Source organism: Anas platyrhynchos, chromosome 2, assembly GCF_047663525.1.
Source record: "Anas platyrhynchos isolate ZD024472 breed Pekin duck chromosome 2, IASCAAS_PekinDuck_T2T, whole genome shotgun sequence".
NCBI lineage: Eukaryota > Metazoa > Chordata > Aves > Anseriformes > Anatidae > Anas > Anas platyrhynchos.
In genome coordinates, this window is record NC_092588.1 from 147,386,896 (window position 1) to 147,404,937 (window position 18,042).

The 18,042-nt window shown below is 33.3% G+C and overlaps 1 protein-coding gene across 4 annotated transcripts in view; it reads right to left on the reverse strand.

The window, feature by feature from the left end:
- Positions 1 to 18,042, reverse strand: part of PFKP (phosphofructokinase, platelet) — a 45,887-nt gene that overhangs the window by 14,455 nt on the left and 13,390 nt on the right. For 2 of the 4 annotated variants that reach the window (XM_027450474.3, XM_072033816.1), the window contains exons 3-16: positions 17,213 to 17,290; positions 16,060 to 16,249; positions 13,394 to 13,559; positions 12,610 to 12,654; positions 12,401 to 12,509; positions 12,012 to 12,107; positions 11,328 to 11,420; positions 10,821 to 10,946; positions 10,190 to 10,254; positions 8,589 to 8,658; positions 5,285 to 5,431; positions 4,368 to 4,438; positions 3,825 to 3,912; positions 2,831 to 2,983 (exon numbers count right to left, since the gene is read on the reverse strand). In XM_027450474.3, coding sequence (XP_027306275.1) covers positions 2,831 to 2,983; positions 3,825 to 3,912; positions 4,368 to 4,438; positions 5,285 to 5,431; positions 8,589 to 8,658; positions 10,190 to 10,254; positions 10,821 to 10,946; positions 11,328 to 11,420; positions 12,012 to 12,107; positions 12,401 to 12,509; positions 12,610 to 12,654; positions 13,394 to 13,559; positions 16,060 to 16,249; positions 17,213 to 17,290 — 1,497 coding nt within the window. The remainder of the gene's footprint in view (positions 1 to 2,830; positions 2,984 to 3,824; positions 3,913 to 4,367; positions 4,439 to 5,284; positions 5,432 to 8,588; positions 8,659 to 10,189; positions 10,255 to 10,820; positions 10,947 to 11,327; positions 11,421 to 12,011; positions 12,108 to 12,400; positions 12,510 to 12,609; positions 12,655 to 13,393; positions 13,560 to 16,059; positions 16,250 to 17,212; positions 17,291 to 18,042) is intronic. The other 2 variants (XM_027450475.3, XM_072033814.1) reach the window with 1 other exon arrangement.

The window sequence follows — 18,042 nt, forward strand, 5'->3', positions numbered from 1 at the left end:
AATGTATAGGTTATTTCTATGTAAATATGAAGGCTAACACATTTCTTGTCATATTACAGAAGTCTGATATCCAAAATAGTACTCTACTTATTTCACTGAGTTAGCAACATGAAATTAAGAACACAGGTACTTTTATTACCGTGGTTAATTTACTGCTGCTTCTTTTCAGAGGAAAATTCAAGTTAACGTTCTCATCCTGTAATTCTAAATAATTTATGTCTACCTAGATACAGAAAGCCTAAAGGATACCCTATTCACATATTGAAACTTCCACCTTTCCCCAGGTATTCCAGTACTGTGGAATACTGACAATTTCTCTGACAATTGTTCTCACTGATATTTACACTGAAGTGAAAATAGAGCATATAGGCAAATTTAAAATGCTACTCAAGAGACAACCCAAATTCTACCACTCTACTGATTAAAAGTCTAACATTGTAAAATACAATTGGGAAAAAAAAATAATCAAGAACATCAAAGAATCTGTCACAGAATCCAAATTCTAGTTATTGAGAAACACACCATCCACTATCATGACTTAGGACACAGCATGCTCTTGCCTAATAACTCATCCAGAAGATCTGTAACTGTTCAAGTATTTATAGATCATATACCATCTTTAATGCCAAGTTTAGGTAAGTATAAAACAAAGTAGTCTGATTTGTGTTCGTTTATTTTCTTTTTTAAATGCAACATCACCACATTTGCAAATGTCTCAGGGTACTATTTACATGCCTTGACAACTCTCAAACAACCTAACACTGACAAACATCTATTAATGCCAAAAAGCAACAAGGCCTCATTACCCAGAAGAATTTACTTACCTTACTGAACGTTGTTGAGAACATAGAATTGTACAAGTACCACAGAAAAACTAAGTGTGGTAACACTTTAGTGTGCTAATCTGAGAGCTAAAAGACACTAATCTGAAAACACTGAAAACTTGACACATTTACTCATCTAACAGTGTCAATAGGAATGAAAATTATATGACTTGTATTGAGCCTATCAGTCACACTTAACAGGGGACAGCATCGCTATCGAACCTGATCTGAACATGTGACACAGGAATGAAAGGAAACATTTTTCATTACCAGTCTTAGTGGATCATATTCAAACAGTCCGAGCAGAAAACTGAAAAAATACTAAGCAGGAATCTTTCCTTAACACAAAAGTCTGCTCCTTTCCAAGGAAAAAAAAAAAAAAAAGAACAAACCTTAACCTTCTATTGGCTTGAAACTAAATCCTGCAAAGCTATCAAAGCTATTACATTTTGTATATATTTCAGAGAAAAATCTCAACAAAGCAAAATGCAAGAACAAAACGAAGACTATCAGTAAAATACAACACAAACAAGTTTTCAACTACTGCATTGAAAACATGGAGACACTGTCAATTTTTTACCTATTGAAGTCTAACAGTATCTAGAAACCTAAGTATAAAGCAAAACACATCAACAGTATAGGGAAAGGGAGAGAGAGGGAGACCCTACTCTACATGAAATAACCTATAAAAAGAAGGTAGTTAGGTAAACATACACAGGTTATGAAAAAAAGGAGAAAAGAAAAGTAGGTGTCATGCACAGTCATTTTACTCACCTCAATTTATGATCAATCATTTTGGATAGATATTTTTATTTACCAGAACTGGAAAAAAGTCAACCTTTATAAACCTACAGTCTTGTTCAAGACAACAGTTTGGAAAACTGAAATTTCTTAACTCAAATGAGAATTATCTTGAGAAAAATAAACCCCGATGTTGGTATGGTAAACAGAAATAAATAGGGCAAAGTTATGTTAATGCTCTTGAGGTTGATAGCTTTTGAGGAATCATTGAAATTTTTCGAAATATTATCATGATTAAAATCTTCAAACAAATCTATATGACAGAAGAACCAATATTACATTTCAAAAGCAATCTGAGATTCTTTTCCTACTTTACACAAGCATCATGGTTATTGTTTTTAGTTTGTTTGTTTTTAAATGTAGCTCAACATGTATAATCAATGAAAATATTTTGGCTCCAACACTACTGGATATGCATCCACAGATTATACTAAAAAGAAAAATAAAACCAAAGGAAGCGTAATGTTCCCATTGTTATTGCTTGGATAACATTATCTCAAAATATATAGGAACAGTATTGCTTTTCTTAGAAGGTGTATCATTGATTAATGCTTCCTAAGTGATTCAGGTGAACTGTAAACATGCGTGCTTGATGTGTTATTTGTGTGGCACCTGATAATTCTCTGAGAATCCAACTGAATTTACTTTTAATTGATCCATTCTTAATTTACATTATGTTACTGTTGTATTTTGCTGTTTTTTTTTTTTTTTTTTTAATATAATATGTCTCAGCTCTTTATGTTAAATCTGTTTCTTTTATTAATAGTGTATACAATTCTTATTACAGAAACGGTTACATAAATAAGGATTCATTTCTGAACAGAACAATATTCGCTTGGGATTTGTCACAGCTGGGTATACTGACACTTCACATATAACAGGGATTTTTTTTTCCTTATTCTACATTGCAAATGATCATCAAGTCCTAGCTTTAGGTTTCTTTCTTTCCTATATAATAAATACATGCCATCCTATTTGGTAGTTTACAAATTCAAAGGTCATTGTAGTTTTGGATCTACCTCTGAGATCACAAAACTTCTCTCTTTTAACGAAGTATCATGAATGTGTCTATACTGAGTAATTTTATTATTTTCCAGATTAGATTTCCAAAGTTCTGGTCTATAAAAATATCCAGTTCTAGCCAATTCAGTCAGTTTTAACCAGAACTGCTGTATTAGTAAGCGCACACACCAGAATAGACTTACATCAGTTATAGTGTTCAGAGCAGTATCTGCACCAATGCTGAAATCTGAACCCGGTACATTGTTGGATACTGTTGCAGGAACCATAACCATTGGAACACAGAATTCGTCATATTTCTCTCGGGCAGCTGACAATTCCAGGAGTCCGAGGTACGCCTGTTGGGCACAGGCATTGGATGAAAAATTAGGACAAATAAAATAAAGACAAGGTTGGAATGATAAAATGGAACGGGCCACAGGGGGAGCCATTTCTACCACGACACACTTCAGCAAGTCAAAGCATTAAGAATCCACTAAAATGACAGATACACAAAAAAAAAACAGAAAGGGTTAAAAACATGTATGCATTTGAAAAGAAACAATAAACAGAATACTCATTCATTTCAAGAAAATATGTAATTTAGACATGAAGGTGCTTTGTACAACAAATATACAAAATAATTCCCCAATCTTCAGGTACTATTACCTGTTGTTTCAAATCATAGTATTCCTGAAACAAGACATCCTTAAAAAAGTCACTTTGGTAAAGTAAGATGAACTTGAAATATGGAGAGAAAACAAAAAAGAATGCTTATCTTCATTTATTACAGATTTTTAAATGCAATGTTTGAGAAGAGTGGCTTAAATAAGGGACCACAGTACAATTATGACTAAAGCTTAAGAACTTTTTGATGTGTTCTGAGTAGTGATATGGTATATAGACTTGCTTGTACTGCTGAAGTTATTATTTTTTTTAAATATAGAAACAGCATCGCATCACTTCATCTTATTTATCCATTTAGCTTACCTGTTTTTTTCAGTTATTAGTCATTGCCTTGAATGCCAACTTTCCATAGAAATCAGTGATTAGTAAAAACTGATCCTAAACGCTATATTGTGTATAAAATACAGCAAATCAAATGCACTTTACATGAAGATTGGGTGAAAATTAAAATGGTCTATTTCTTTTGTTAGGAATTCTATTCTACTTAGACATCAAGTTGAAACTTAATTGTACCTCAAATCCACCAATAACCATAAGAGCGTTAATGTTGTTAGTGCGCATCTGGTCAGCGATCTTCTCCAAATACTTAGCAGGAAGAGTACTGAAAATTATTAAACCAAAAGAAAAATAAAAACAATTTACAGACTCTGCAGCAATAAGAATTAATTACTAAGCCATAACGGTAAACCCAGCAAGCAATAAAATATTTTTCATTTTAAATACTTATTCATAAATATATTTCTTTCTGGCTGCCTCTAAGGAATCACATCAGCTATGAGAAAAATACAGGTTTGCAATACTTTTAAATAATTTCCCTAGGTATTCTATGATTCTATGATTCTATGAAATTTTTCAGTTGAAGAAAAATGACAACTCCCATTGTCATTCTCTCCTCAGAGCTGATACAGTACCATCAAGATACCCAGATTGGAATATAACATTTTAAAAAAATAAAAGAATTAAAACATTCAGTGAAAGGAAAAGAGAACTGAAGTATACACAGGTTATATAACATTCTAGAATTCACCATAGCAATTGGAAAAATATTGATGTTACCGTTTGGTACCAAGAATCGATCCTCCCTGGCCAGTCCAGCCTCCAACATCTCCCCAGCTGATTTCCTTTATCTTTGAATTAAAGTAAAGGAGATTTTGTTACACAATTATTCAATTACTTTTCTTGAAATGCAACAAACACAAGGTACTACTTAACATAAAGCTGTTGGACCGAGTTGTTGGGCACTTTGGCAGCACCAAAAATGAAATTGGCAGAAGTATCAGTATCAAGAGGTTAAATAACTTAAATTCTCTTTAATTCTTACCAGTCCCTTCTCATTCTCTCTCTTTCTCCAGATCACAATAAACTTTGCCTCCTTGATTCATATCATGGTCCTGTTTTCATATCCTCTCTTACTGAACATGAAACATACAAGTCTAAAACTAGGTCTTTGAGGTTAGTTTTGGGACCTACTGCTCCAGCTAATAGGTAGAAATTGCTAATCTTGTATGTATTTTCTCCTTACGCCATTAACTGATGCATAACATTTAAAACAGAGGAACAGAAGAATCTGACTCACCTGGAAAAAAAAACAAAAGCTTCCTTCCTTAAAAGGCATCTCTGCAAGTTTCTTATTGTAAAAGAACACAAATGCAACAGCAATTCTTCTGTTATTCTGTGGAAAATCTACCATATGCTAAACACTGACCATCACCTGAACTAATTCTGTAGCTCTGAAGCATGTGATCAGTAATATTTAAGCATAAATGAAATAAAGCAATAACAAATAAATAGGTTTATATAGTTGAGAAATAGTTACAAGTTGGGTTTCATATGTCTTCATTAAATAACTTACTGAATTACTTTCCATGATAGTATCACAGAACACGCAATTATAACAAAGAGCATGCCTTATAACAAAGGCAGTAGAGTGGGATGAGGTACATACTACTGTACTATCCACACAAAATACTGACCTTCCCTCTAGAAAAACCTTCAAATCCATCAATGACAGCAAACATTTTATGGCCTTCAGTTATGCCAACTCTCACTGCAGCCCTTACTGCAGCATTCATTCCAGCTGCAGGAGCACCAACATTTAAGACTGCCACATTAAAATTAGTCTGCAAGAGAAAAATAACAATCTTTAATAAGCACTTTCTTTTTTTATCATGCTTAATTTTTCCATCATGCACAGATGATAAATATTGTAATGTAGGAACTTGCAAGGCCCTGAAAATCATTCAAAACTAAAATATACATAAATCTATTTTTCCCATTTTCAGAATGCCACACAGAGACATAAAAAACACAATCTGTTTTTTTGAAAGTCTTATTTAAAAACTTCTATTTGCTTTGCAGTTTGTTACGCTATTTTTTTTTTATAATCTAGCTCAGCTAGGTTCAAGAAAAAAAAAAAAAGAAAACAAAATAGACTAAGTTATTCAACCATTTTCATATTATCCAAACAGTTGGATTTTGCAAAATAGAATATCCTAGAAAAGAGTAGGAGCTGATGTATTTCATTCAATCACTGTAGCAGTTAGTGTCATCAGCAGACACACAAATTGGAACAGATTACAACTTTAATTTAAAAGTATCTGCCAGACTTTTAGAGCAGCTAGCAGCAGTAGCAGCAGTAAACAGGATCATTCAGCATCTTCCACATTACCGTAAGGTTTCAGATTATGGCAGATTTAAAGCATTTTAGTGACTCAGAGTAACTGTTTATATATAGTGTTACCTCCTCCTGCAAGTTTAATATGTGTTCCAGGTAAGTGTCTCATCTATTCAAAGGGAAAAGTCTGAGATATCAAATATACATTTGTAAACTAAAATACACGCAATGTAAGAGAGAAAATGTTCTGCTTAAAACAAGACGTGAAATAATATTTTGCTATGTAATATATATTCCATGATCTTGCATTTAGATTCCATATGTATTTGTTAGTTATTGTGTCTAAATAAAGCAATTCTGTAAATGTAAGCATTACTGACTGAACAATGGAAAGGACCACAATCACACAACCTAGATATAAAATAGGATGTAAAACTTCTATCTCATTACAGCAAGCCCAGTTCTAAAGGCAAAATAATTTTCAAATTAAGAACACTATCCTCAATGGAACTATGTCTTCACACTGATAAATCCAAAACCTTTCAGACCACAGATTCTTTTTCAGAGTTAAAGCTTCAGTACTTGCATTAAAAATAAAAAGAAAAAACGTGTATGGGTAAAAAAAAGCAACAGTACTACTATGAGTAAATGCTAGCAAGCATCTTTCAATTGAACTGCAAAGCATGAAATGCAAATCATACATGTATGCATTTAGCAGAACAGGCTTTAAACAATAGCAAACCTAGAAAAATGCAACAAAATTTAACAGCCTGAGCTTATACACCAAAATTCATCACAGCTCAATGATCTTAAATTGTTTACAATCATTAACATGACAAAATTGTAACAACTTAGTACTGGAGCAAATTGCTTTACCCTGGAAAATGGGAATAAAGAACAAAAAAAAGAAAACCAAAACAAATGAACAATAAATACAGATAAATACAGAGCAGTTGTTAGGCAACAATCATTGAATCTTTTCGAATAAAAAAAATACAGATTTTTTATTTATTTATTTTTAAACTTCAGTGCAATCAAAGAATTGTAAAAAAGACAAAGGAAACGTAAGAGCAAAATATCTGCATGCAGCAACACTTCTGAAGCAGAGCACTGAGTAGGCTCTAGTGATCTGACCAGCTTAGCCTCTTCCTCAATTTTTGTGACAGGCTCATTTTATCTGCTTTTTAATTCCCCTTTTATTGAAGCACAGATTTGGCTGGTGTGGTCATAGCCAAGTACTTCTGTTAATTATTGCAAGTGACCTACAATTCCTTCCATCACAAAAAGACATAGTAGAACTACTGTGAAACGAAATAGACTAATAGAAATAGACCAATGCTAACAATCCTAAAATTACACTGCAATGTAAACAAATAGTCTGATCTGGCAAAGCAAATGCTGAATATCCACTAAAAATAATCCTGAATTCTTTGGTCTCTTGAAAATCACTAATTTAAGGCCTAATGAAGGTCTGTGTGTATGTGTGTGTGTGTGTTTACATACATACACAATACACACACACACATTTTTAAATTAAGTTTTTGACAGGTATATTTGAAATAACGTCAATCTATATACTTATTTTTACTTATATTTAGATAAAGTAAAAAAATAATTTAAATTAAACTACAATTTATTTTATCCTCTCTAGTAGCTTCTATTATAACTTTTAATTTGCAATCAAGTTTTCTTTATTGTGCAAAGATTTCCCTGACAGATTACACATTACTTTTTGTCAACCAAAATGGCTATTGTGATGATGCTATTACCTATCCACAGAATTTCTAAATCAAAATGAACTTTTCCTATTTTCAATGCAAATTTGTGCTTAGTAATATGGAGAAGGTACTATTAATCATTACTTAAACATTTCATTGAAAAAAAATCCTCAAAACATAACAGTAATATAATCATGCAAATAAGGCAAAAAATAGTCACAAACCACAATTAAAAAGGAACTAACCAGTGAGGTGACATAGTTGCAAACTGGTGAAAAACAGAATTACTCAATAAACCATTAACAGGGAAAAATTAAAAAAACAACTGTCCGAAATTTATTTCAGACACCATTTATCGACAACTTCCTAATAAATCCAGCTTTTCTCAGTCTGTAAGTTGTATAAAGGAAATAAGAGGTAAATAGCCACTACTGCCTTGTGCACAGTGACTTACTAGATCAGATAACCATGTGTCTCATCCAATCTGTTCAATGAATTCCTGTACTTGCCTCTGTTCTTGAGTAGTTTTGCCCCTTTGAAAGGAAAGGCTAGAATTTTTTCATACTGTACCCTTCTTTCTACCAAGATTTTTAGTCTCTTTCCTTCTCTCCATGTCTCCTAACACAAGTGATGACAGTAACCGTTAGGACCAGATACTGTAGCAATTGGGAAAAGAGACATATCCAAGACATATTCACAATAGAAGTTGTCTAGGATAAAAATTTTTTAGTTAGACTTGTATCATTTTAAAAAATGTTAGCTATTATAATAATCAGATGGTGTGTTACAATCACCTTTCTGCCATTATAATATTTGACTAATTTTATAAAATAACATACGATATAGAATTGAAGACAATTTTTAAGGGGGTGACGAAGAAAAAGTTGATTTGTTAATATACCCTAGGGGCAGACACACATTACACACTCATAAAAGAACTCTCACCTTTGGAAGCTCAGCATCTGGTTTTTTGTGTGACAATAACTTGTAGGTGTTAAGGTTGTTTTCAAAGCTCCTGAAGAATAAATAAAATAAACAAACCCAGTAACACAGTAGTTTTTTTGAACACAGTTACTTTAAAAAGAGTAAACTTTTTCATAAGCTGATATAAAGAATAAGAAGTTAACAGAACATGTTTTTAAAGATAATATGCAAAATCTTACAAATGTTAAAACTAAGTCAACTCCCAAGTAAGAAAGTTTTAGTATCAGTGTTCTGGCTTCACAAAAAGCCTTTAGAAAGCGAGACAACATAGTTCCCATGAAACTTTGTTATCACAAAGTGTATTGGGAGGGTCATAGGTCTTCTAACAAAAAAAAAATAATAATAATCTTTTGGAAAAAGGTTTCCTTTTTTTTTTTTTTCCCTCCACATTTTGTTTAGCCTAGACCTTGGTTGAATGCGAAGCAACACTACAGCAAAAAAATAAATAAAATAAAATATAGCCCCGTTTTCAAGAGCATACCTGCCAGTTCATAATATGAATATGCAAGGCTTGTCTATCTCAAACAAACAAAAATAAAGCATGCATCCTGTATTAGGGTAAGAATTTCAAATTCCACTGCTAATCTCAAGACACGGCACTTATTTGAAATAACTGTATATAGATAATGAAAAAATAAATAGAAGATTCTAGAGGAAACATGCCTTAAATACTGAAGGTATTCAAGGCACTGAATTTGACAATGCAGCAACTTCAGCTACAGTACTAGATTTGAAAAGTGTTTTTTTTGTGCAACTAGTAGCAATCACATTGCTTTGTATACGTAATACAATATTACTGAGTAAAACAGATTTCTGAGAATGAACACTTTCTGTACTTTCTAAACACTTAATTGAAAAATATTGTTTTAATTATAAGTATGAATAATCAATCCTCACTCTAGCGAATCAAAGTAACTTAAAAACAGCTATCCAATATTAGGACTAAAGTTATTACAAACGCAAAACATGGTAATAATTGAAAATGAGGGAACACAGAAAAACACTCTGTGTTACACACTTTGTAAGATAACATGAAAACATAAAATAACTATATGTAAGGCAAGACAGTTTTATTAGATGGGTGATAAAACACTTTACTATTAAGCAACTTGAAACAGAATATGCCCTTTTGACACATAAGGGTGCAGAAGGTCTTTCCCCAACATTACTGTTGGAAAACTAATGGCTGCTTACAAATAAATTCATCTTACACAGGATTGGTTTCAAAATCTTGAATAAATAAACATGTGGTTGCTACCAGACAGTTCATACATGACAGCAGCTCTTTTCCCTGTGGCTAGTTATCCTAACATCAGCCACTAGAGTCTCACACGGTACCAAACTAGTTTTCTTTGTTTTGTGTGGCAGGTTTTTTTGTGTTTGTTTTACACAGATAAATGTTTCTATTATTCTTTTTAAGCAACTCTTCTTCCATCTTCTCTACTATATTATTCTAAATACACAAAAACATTTATAAACTGATTTAAATGTAAAGTGCCAGCAGAACAGCAAAGCAATTCAGCCCTTCTAGAGCAAATAAATTAATGTGTTATTTGTCATACCTTCCACGAAGCCTCACAGCCTCAACAAATCTTCCTTCATCCATGGCTTTCTGTACTTCTTGAGTCTTGAAAGAACAAGTTGATTATTCAGTAAGTTTAAAAAAACAACCCAGGAGATTGATTATCAATATATTTCTCTAAACAGGCACTATGAAATAGCTTTCCAAAGTGAAATATGAAATACCAATTTTTCATTTTATGACCTACATTTTATCACAGCATAATTTATAGTACACAGGAGAAGAACAAAGTAGAAATTGACACCTCAAGTCTCCCTGGAAAATCAGCGTATCTATTTTGCATTTTCCCTTTTTATTTTAAGCTGAAGTAACACTGAACAGTTTTGGTGGAGAAACCAGAGTGTTGTATACAATGTGCAAATGGATGCAAGCATTCTTCAGATGCTTCCATTGCATGGATGAATATATATATTTATTTATATATTATTTATTGGTGGTTCGCAGTTATTACTTAGTACCAGAGAACACACACGAAGCTCATTTTTCCCAGATCCGGGTAAGTGTTGTACACATTCCCATCAGCATTTTAACGACAGACCACTGATTATAGTACACAGTGGTCCGTTGTAGTTAATGAATAACGATGAACTGGCTTTTTGCCAGAAACTCACCATCTGCACACACTCCATCAAAGGCAGACGGACAGCCTGGTTTCCAGACAGCGACACAACGCAGGCAGGAGTATCTGGAGTGCCTTCTAAAAGGGCAAGCACAGCTTCTACACCCATACGGCTTGCCTGAAAAAAAGAAAACATTCAAGTGTTCAAGCAAGTGTTTAAAACCTAAAAGCCTGCACTCAAAGAAATAGTCAAGATTTCTCTGAAAATCAACCTGAAATTAATTCTTATTTTTCAGGTGAAACTGTAACAGATTGTTCTTGCAGCTTTGCTTTTTAACCCTACTACAGATTATTTTACATAAAGTGCTTCACTATTCTGAATTTGACAGACAATTAAGATCACCCTCTCTCCAGTAAATAATCAGATATCTCTATGCAAGGTGGAGTTCAGCTAGTCATCAGTGTGAAACCACCACCAATGATACACTGTGAAGGAAGTAAAAGCAAACTGTGCATTTGTACCAAGTGATGCCATGAAAAGTTATTTTAAGTAACTCACCAGGATTCTGTCAAAGGCTGAAGGGGTTCCTCCTCTTTGCACATGACCCAAGATAGTCACACGAGTGTCAAATCCAAGCCGCTGAACCACAAGCTGCAAAGAATTTCAAAAAGTGTTTTTATTATATGTAGTTTTATTAGCATAACTAGTTTATGTATCTCTGCCAATGAGTGTTTTTGAAATTCTTTTCCAAAAGGACACTTTGCAAATAATCAGCGATTTCAGCTCAAAAGTTTTGTTTTGTTTTTTTAAATCTTAGAGAACAATGAAAATTTTTGACAAAGATCCATTTAAAAAAAAGACAAGACTGTCCAAAGTAAACATTATTATTTCACAATAAGTGGGACATATCAGGATTTAAGTTTTACAAGAAACAATGTATAATATACCTGCAATTACTGATTTAAGCAGATTTCAGACTTTGTATCAATGAAGGTACCAATGAAGTAAATGTTTCAGACTGTTGTCTTATATTGTGACTAGAAAAGGTCCTAATTAACAGCAACTGAAACAATTTCTCTTTAAGTGCACTTGAATAAATAAAGCACAAATTTAAAATACAACCAGCAAAGTGTGTTAGAATCTACTTTTGAACAGACTTACTTAACAGAAATGTTAGTGTTAGTAAAAAGATCTCTGGTATGGACAAAATAGAAACTGCATCATAAACGTATCGACACTTACATCCTTAACCTTCTCTGATGTTATAGGTTTGTTGTGGCAATCAATAGCTCCTTCAGCTACAATAATAATATTCAGCCTTTTCTTTCGTGCACGATTCTATAGTAGAAAAAAAAAAAGCATATTCATATAGTTATATAGAAAATCACCACACAATTTCAAAAGAAATTGTTTTGCATTAAAAAAATATTCTGTCTCCTTGCAGTTTATACTCAATCACTTCAGAGTTCTCATACATTTTATTTTCATACAGGTCTTTTAATTGATGAACCAAAACATCTTATCAAATTAACAAGGAAAGGTGCTAAGAAGTCTGATTGTATTGCTAAATCACTGCTTTCAAAAAAGGATCTACAAGAAGTCAGGAAATCCAAAACAGATTAATTTATTACCTCTGAAAGCTTAACACACATTGAATCCTCCCATCCTTCTTCTGGTGGGTATTCAGGAATAAATACCCAATCTGCACCACAAGCTAAGGCACTGACAAGAGCTAAATACCTAATAAATATAACAAATACTTAGTTATTTATGGTTCAGATTTCTTGGTATTTCATATTTATATTTCTGTGAAACAAAAACTATTGAATATAATACATACCCACAGTGTCTCCCCATAACCTCCAGAACAAACGTCCTCTGATGGCTGTAAAGATGAGAAAACAAATTAACTGCAGCTCAAAAATCCCATCCAGGTTCTTGAAATCAGCAGCTGGTATTGGGAAATAGGCTGTGGTCATGTTACCAAACACAGCATTCATTAGCAAAATAAAAGGCCATATTAAACTACATATCTTCTACAATTTAATTCATTTTCACTACTATTTCATTCTAAGATTTATAAAAGCATTTACAAGAGAAGAGATGAACACTCACTAGCAATGTAAATGATGAAAACTCATAGTTACGAATTGTAATGATACTGCTGTAGGTTTTGTAGTTGTTGTTGAACTTCATAAAACTATCATTTAATTACTACCACTTTACCTGTGGAAAGCTTACATAAAGATGTTATTTTGTACTATTCAACGCATGTCTGAATCTTCTCTAGAATAGCATGTCTAGGAAAGACTAAAAAAGTATTAGAAAAATGAAGCTTGCCCCTAAAGCTGATAAAAGCTGTGCCCCTAGATCTCTACAATCAGATGTTTGAAATTCTGCCATGACAGGAATGAAAAAAAAGCAGTTGCAAATTAAAAAAAGAAATTAAGACACATGAAAGATGTGGTTAAAAGTAGCTTATATTCACACTCAAGAAATACTGTGTGAGTCAGTTACCTAACTTCTATTTAAGATGAACATATATCCTCCATTACTGCATGACAATAGGAAATAAGACATGAAACAACATGTTTGTTACAGTTGTCTATAACATGCACAATTACCTTTGAGCAGTGGTCATGATGGCATCCACGACTTCAATGATTCTGTGCAAGGCGGAGTCAGTACCTATGGTCATATCAGTGCCACAGAAGTCATTATCTATGGATCCAACCATTCCCACAATGTTAAGATAAGCATATTTCTTAACAGCCTCTTGATCAATCTTTCCTGTAAAGAAATATCCAGAGAAAGATGTGTAAGTTTAAACTTCAAAAAAAAATGCATAGTAGAAATATTTCTTGCGTGCTCTATTTTTGTAAATTAAACATATCCAAACGTTAAATAATGTTTAGATATTTTAGGTAGCAGGGTTAGTCAGAAGTACAAAGAAAGGCCAATCAAACAACCAAACAAAAGAATCCTGCACAGAACTCCTTGCACTACAGAAGGAAACAAGAGCTTTTCAGTCCATTTCAAAGCGTCAACAGATTATCATGTTTTGTAACCAACCTTAAAATTGGTGGTTGGGACACAATAGCATCCAAATTGTAGGCTCAGTGTGTGACACACAATGTACAAGCAAAAGGATGCAAACTGGATGTAAGGGGGCATACACAAGTAATCAAACCCCACATTTAAGCTTCTGAAGACTTCTCTTCTGCATCACTGAAAGGCTCTGATTTCATGATTAATAAGTAAATAGAATAGGAAAGCTCCTACTCTTAAGTTTTCATATACGTCTCCAAAGACATCAGTGAAAATGCTGAGTCACGCAATAGTTCTAAAGGATCTCAAGGATGAAATGTCAGATGTTTAAGTGCTTACAACTACTTTAGTAGCTGTGGCAACTAAACTGTAGCAAATATAACACCAAATTTTTCATGCAAGATTCAAGAACTATATATCTGTTTAATGACTATATTAAAGAAAATATTATAAACCATAAGGAAAAAAGATAACTAATGTTTGTACAGATAATTACAGCATTCTGAGGAAGAGTCAAAGTGTTTTCTGTGAATATATATAATGCTTTACAAACCGTTTCTAGTGTTCCTAAAGTGACACAATAATAATGCAAATAAGGGATATCTGGTTGATATATTCTACTTAGATTTCCAAAAATTGACAAGGATTTTCAATCCCCGAAGGATTTTGAGGAAACTAAGCATCCACAGCATAAGAGAGAAGGCTTTTGCATGGAGTAAATGATACGAAACAAGAGCGTGAAAAATACATAACAGGGCTGTAGTAAATGCAGATTTTTATATCTCAGGAAGGTAACCAAAGTAGTTTTAAAGGGATCTGGACTGTTTAACATATTCAGCAATAACCTAGAACAGGAAATGAACAGTAAGGTGCCAAAGTTTATTGTTCATACTGAATTACTTGGGTTCTAAATGTGTGGAATGTCTGTGAATAAAAAGACTAGCAAGACATGATGAGCATCAATAAAGTATCAGATGGAATTCACTGTAGAGAAATATTAACTAACCCACATGAAAACGTATCCTAACATGAAAATACTATTTTCTACATAATTATATAATAAAGCTGTTTTCATTAATGAATCAGCTTCAGTGCCCAGTAGCAGTCAAAAATAAAATGAAAATATTAGGAAAATATTAGGAAAATATCAGAGAACAAAACAAAGATCATTATACTACTGTGCAGATCCATGGTTTGCCCTCATCTTGAATACTGCGTGCAGTTCGGGTCCTCCCCACCTCAAAAAGGATATGGTAGAACTGGAAAAGGTTCAGAGAAGGGCAACAAAGATGATCATAGGTACAGAACTTATACATATAAGGAACTACTAAGCAAACTAGGACTCCTCCATCTAGAAAAGAGATGATGAAGGAAAAAATACAACAGCTGTAAAATCGTAAGTGGCACACAGAAAGAAATCAGGATTGATCATTCACTGTTTGTTCTAACAGAAAAGTCGGAGGACAACAAGTAAAACTAGAAACTAACAGGATCAAAATAATCAGGAGGAAAAGATTCTTCACAATCTTCATAATTTGTTGAAGCTGTAGAATTGCTTGCTACAGTGTTTTCAGCAAAAATCTCTATCTGTTCAAGGAGACCGTATACATTCATACAGGAGAAATTCATTAAGGACTGCTAACAGCATCTGGTTCAGGAAGTCTTGAAGACAGAAATGGATGAAACATATGTGAGTACTTATATATTCTGAATAACACAGAGCATCAACATGGCCTTGTGTAGGCTTGCTCCATTCTTTTTCTTAAACATTCTCTTAGATGCCATCAAATGAATACTGGGCTGGATGCATTTTTATAATGTTCTGATCTTAAACAACTAGGCAGGAAAGCAGTAATAAATTATTAACAACCAAATACTGTAGGAAAATCTTGCTTATTGTAGGAAAAAATGCCATCTCAGTTTGCATTTGAGTGAAGGGGCCTTTCAAGCAGAAGGCTCAAAGTGTAGACACTTAAATCTGTTCATAATGGGACAAAAGCCACACAGACAGATGCCCAGTATTTTTGGGGGGTCTTTTTGAACACGTATGGTATATAGGAAAGGATGTACAGAAATCAAGAACTAATACTTTATGAAGAGATGCATAATTTCCCAGAATGCATGTATTGGATTTTTAAAGTTAATAAATATCCTCCGAATATAGTTTGTAAACGTATAGTTAAGGTATATAACCACTCAGGAGATTGAACTAAAAGTCTAGAGGGTCTAAACCCAAACTTACCTTTCTGTGCTAGTTCTTCTAGAAGTCCACTCCATTCTTCACGGAACAGATTGGCACCAGTTAAACTACCATCTCCACCGATCACACACAGATTAGTGATTCCTCTCTGAACCAAGTTGTAGGCTGCCTGCAGGCGGCCCTCCCGAGTACGGAAGGATTTGCACCGTGCACTACCAATAACCGTACCTCCCTAGAAAAAGGAAATATAACGGTTTTAATTTATAACCTAGTATATTATTGTATTTTTAAGATGGATTAATGATGAATGGTTATTTTGTAGCATAACCTCCACCTTTAATTCTATAGTGAGTAAAAAGTAATGAAAACAATTATCGAATTTGTTGGAAATTATGTTCACGGGAGTCAATACATACAACAGAAAAAAAAAGTAACACTCAAAAATTTGACTCCTTCTCTGTCCTTGGCCATAACACCTCAATTTTCTCTTGGTTATAGATGCTACAAGATAAAAAAAAAAAAAAAAAATGTATTTTTCTATGCTAACCAAATTATGCTTATTATATTTGCATTACAGATAATCTCAAAGAAACACCCAGTTCACCTGAAGGGAGTTTTCAGAAAGCCTAGCAAGCAGCAAGGCCTCTTTGCCAAACATCCCATCTGCTCTGGAAGAAGTAACAGTATTACCATGTCGAGGAAAAGCATAAGGAGATCCAAATGGCCACCTTGCAGGACATTGTAATACAAATGCACAAAATCACTGGTATTATCTGAGCTCTGGAGAACTGTAATTACATCCATTACTATAATTCTAAATTCGCTTAGACAGGAAGCCAACAGGGTTTTGTAAGAAAGCACTTGCCTTACGAAATACAGTTATTCCTTATTTAGGCCCTATAACATCTTTGCCAATATATCTTCAGGAAGCTAATGACATGTGATATTGAAAATCTAGAACAAAGGTTTTCAAGATTATTTTTGTGCACCAAAAATGAGATCCCACAGAGATCATCTTTAGAAAATGACAAGCAACCGTATCACAGAAATTAGGCTCTGCTAGAAGTGGTATGTGATCACTTCAGTCATCACAGAAATAAAATTCCATAATTGCAGTTGTTAGCCTGGATGTAAGATTTTGGTTTGTTGTTCAGAGAGATGCTTGGTGTTCCCACCCTTATACTCTAACACTTACTACTTGCAGGATACTTGAAACGCTTTCCCATGAAACTTCAACAATATTATCACCTCCATCAACCATTCCTTGGTAACCCTAAAAAAAAGAAAAGTATTTCAAGAAGGCTGATTTGAAAAGCTGTAGCATTTCCACTGTATTCACCATATAGTAATATTCACATTAAATGCAACTCTAAGTAACGAGAAACATTGAATTAAAAGATGCTTAATTCAAATGAAATAATGTTCAATCAGAAAAATCTACCTCTGTAACACTTTGTATGCTTTTCCCCCAAGGTATGGATAAGCAAAGCAAAATAAACAGCAACAAGCAAAAAGTTTTCATACAGGAAGAAGAAATCAGGTTATTCATTCTTATATGCCTTAACTCAAATTGTCTTCAAAAACCAGTGCATACTCTAATACAGAAAGAACTACACTGAGCTGAAAGAAAGAAAATTATGTAGTTAGCAGCTACAGAAAATTGTTTTGCTTGGTTTTATTAACTCCCTGTATAAATATTAGCAGAAAGATGATAGTTACAGACTGTTTTCCATTACGTGATATTGTAAACACTAATGAGAAAAGAAAATACAGCAAATTTTGAACCTGCAAAAAACTAATTGATATAGAGAGAAGACTAAAACTGGAGTTACTATTCGTTTTTTTGACATTTCTCTAAATTCAAAGGGAAACAATACACCAATTTTAAAAGAAGTGTGTATAGAAGGAACTAATTAACCATTCTTCCATATCCAGTTACTGCAAGGCAGTACATATTTATTTTTAGGGTTCTCTGTAATAAGTCAATTGGAAGCTGCAATAGAAAGCTTGTAAGACAGCAAAACT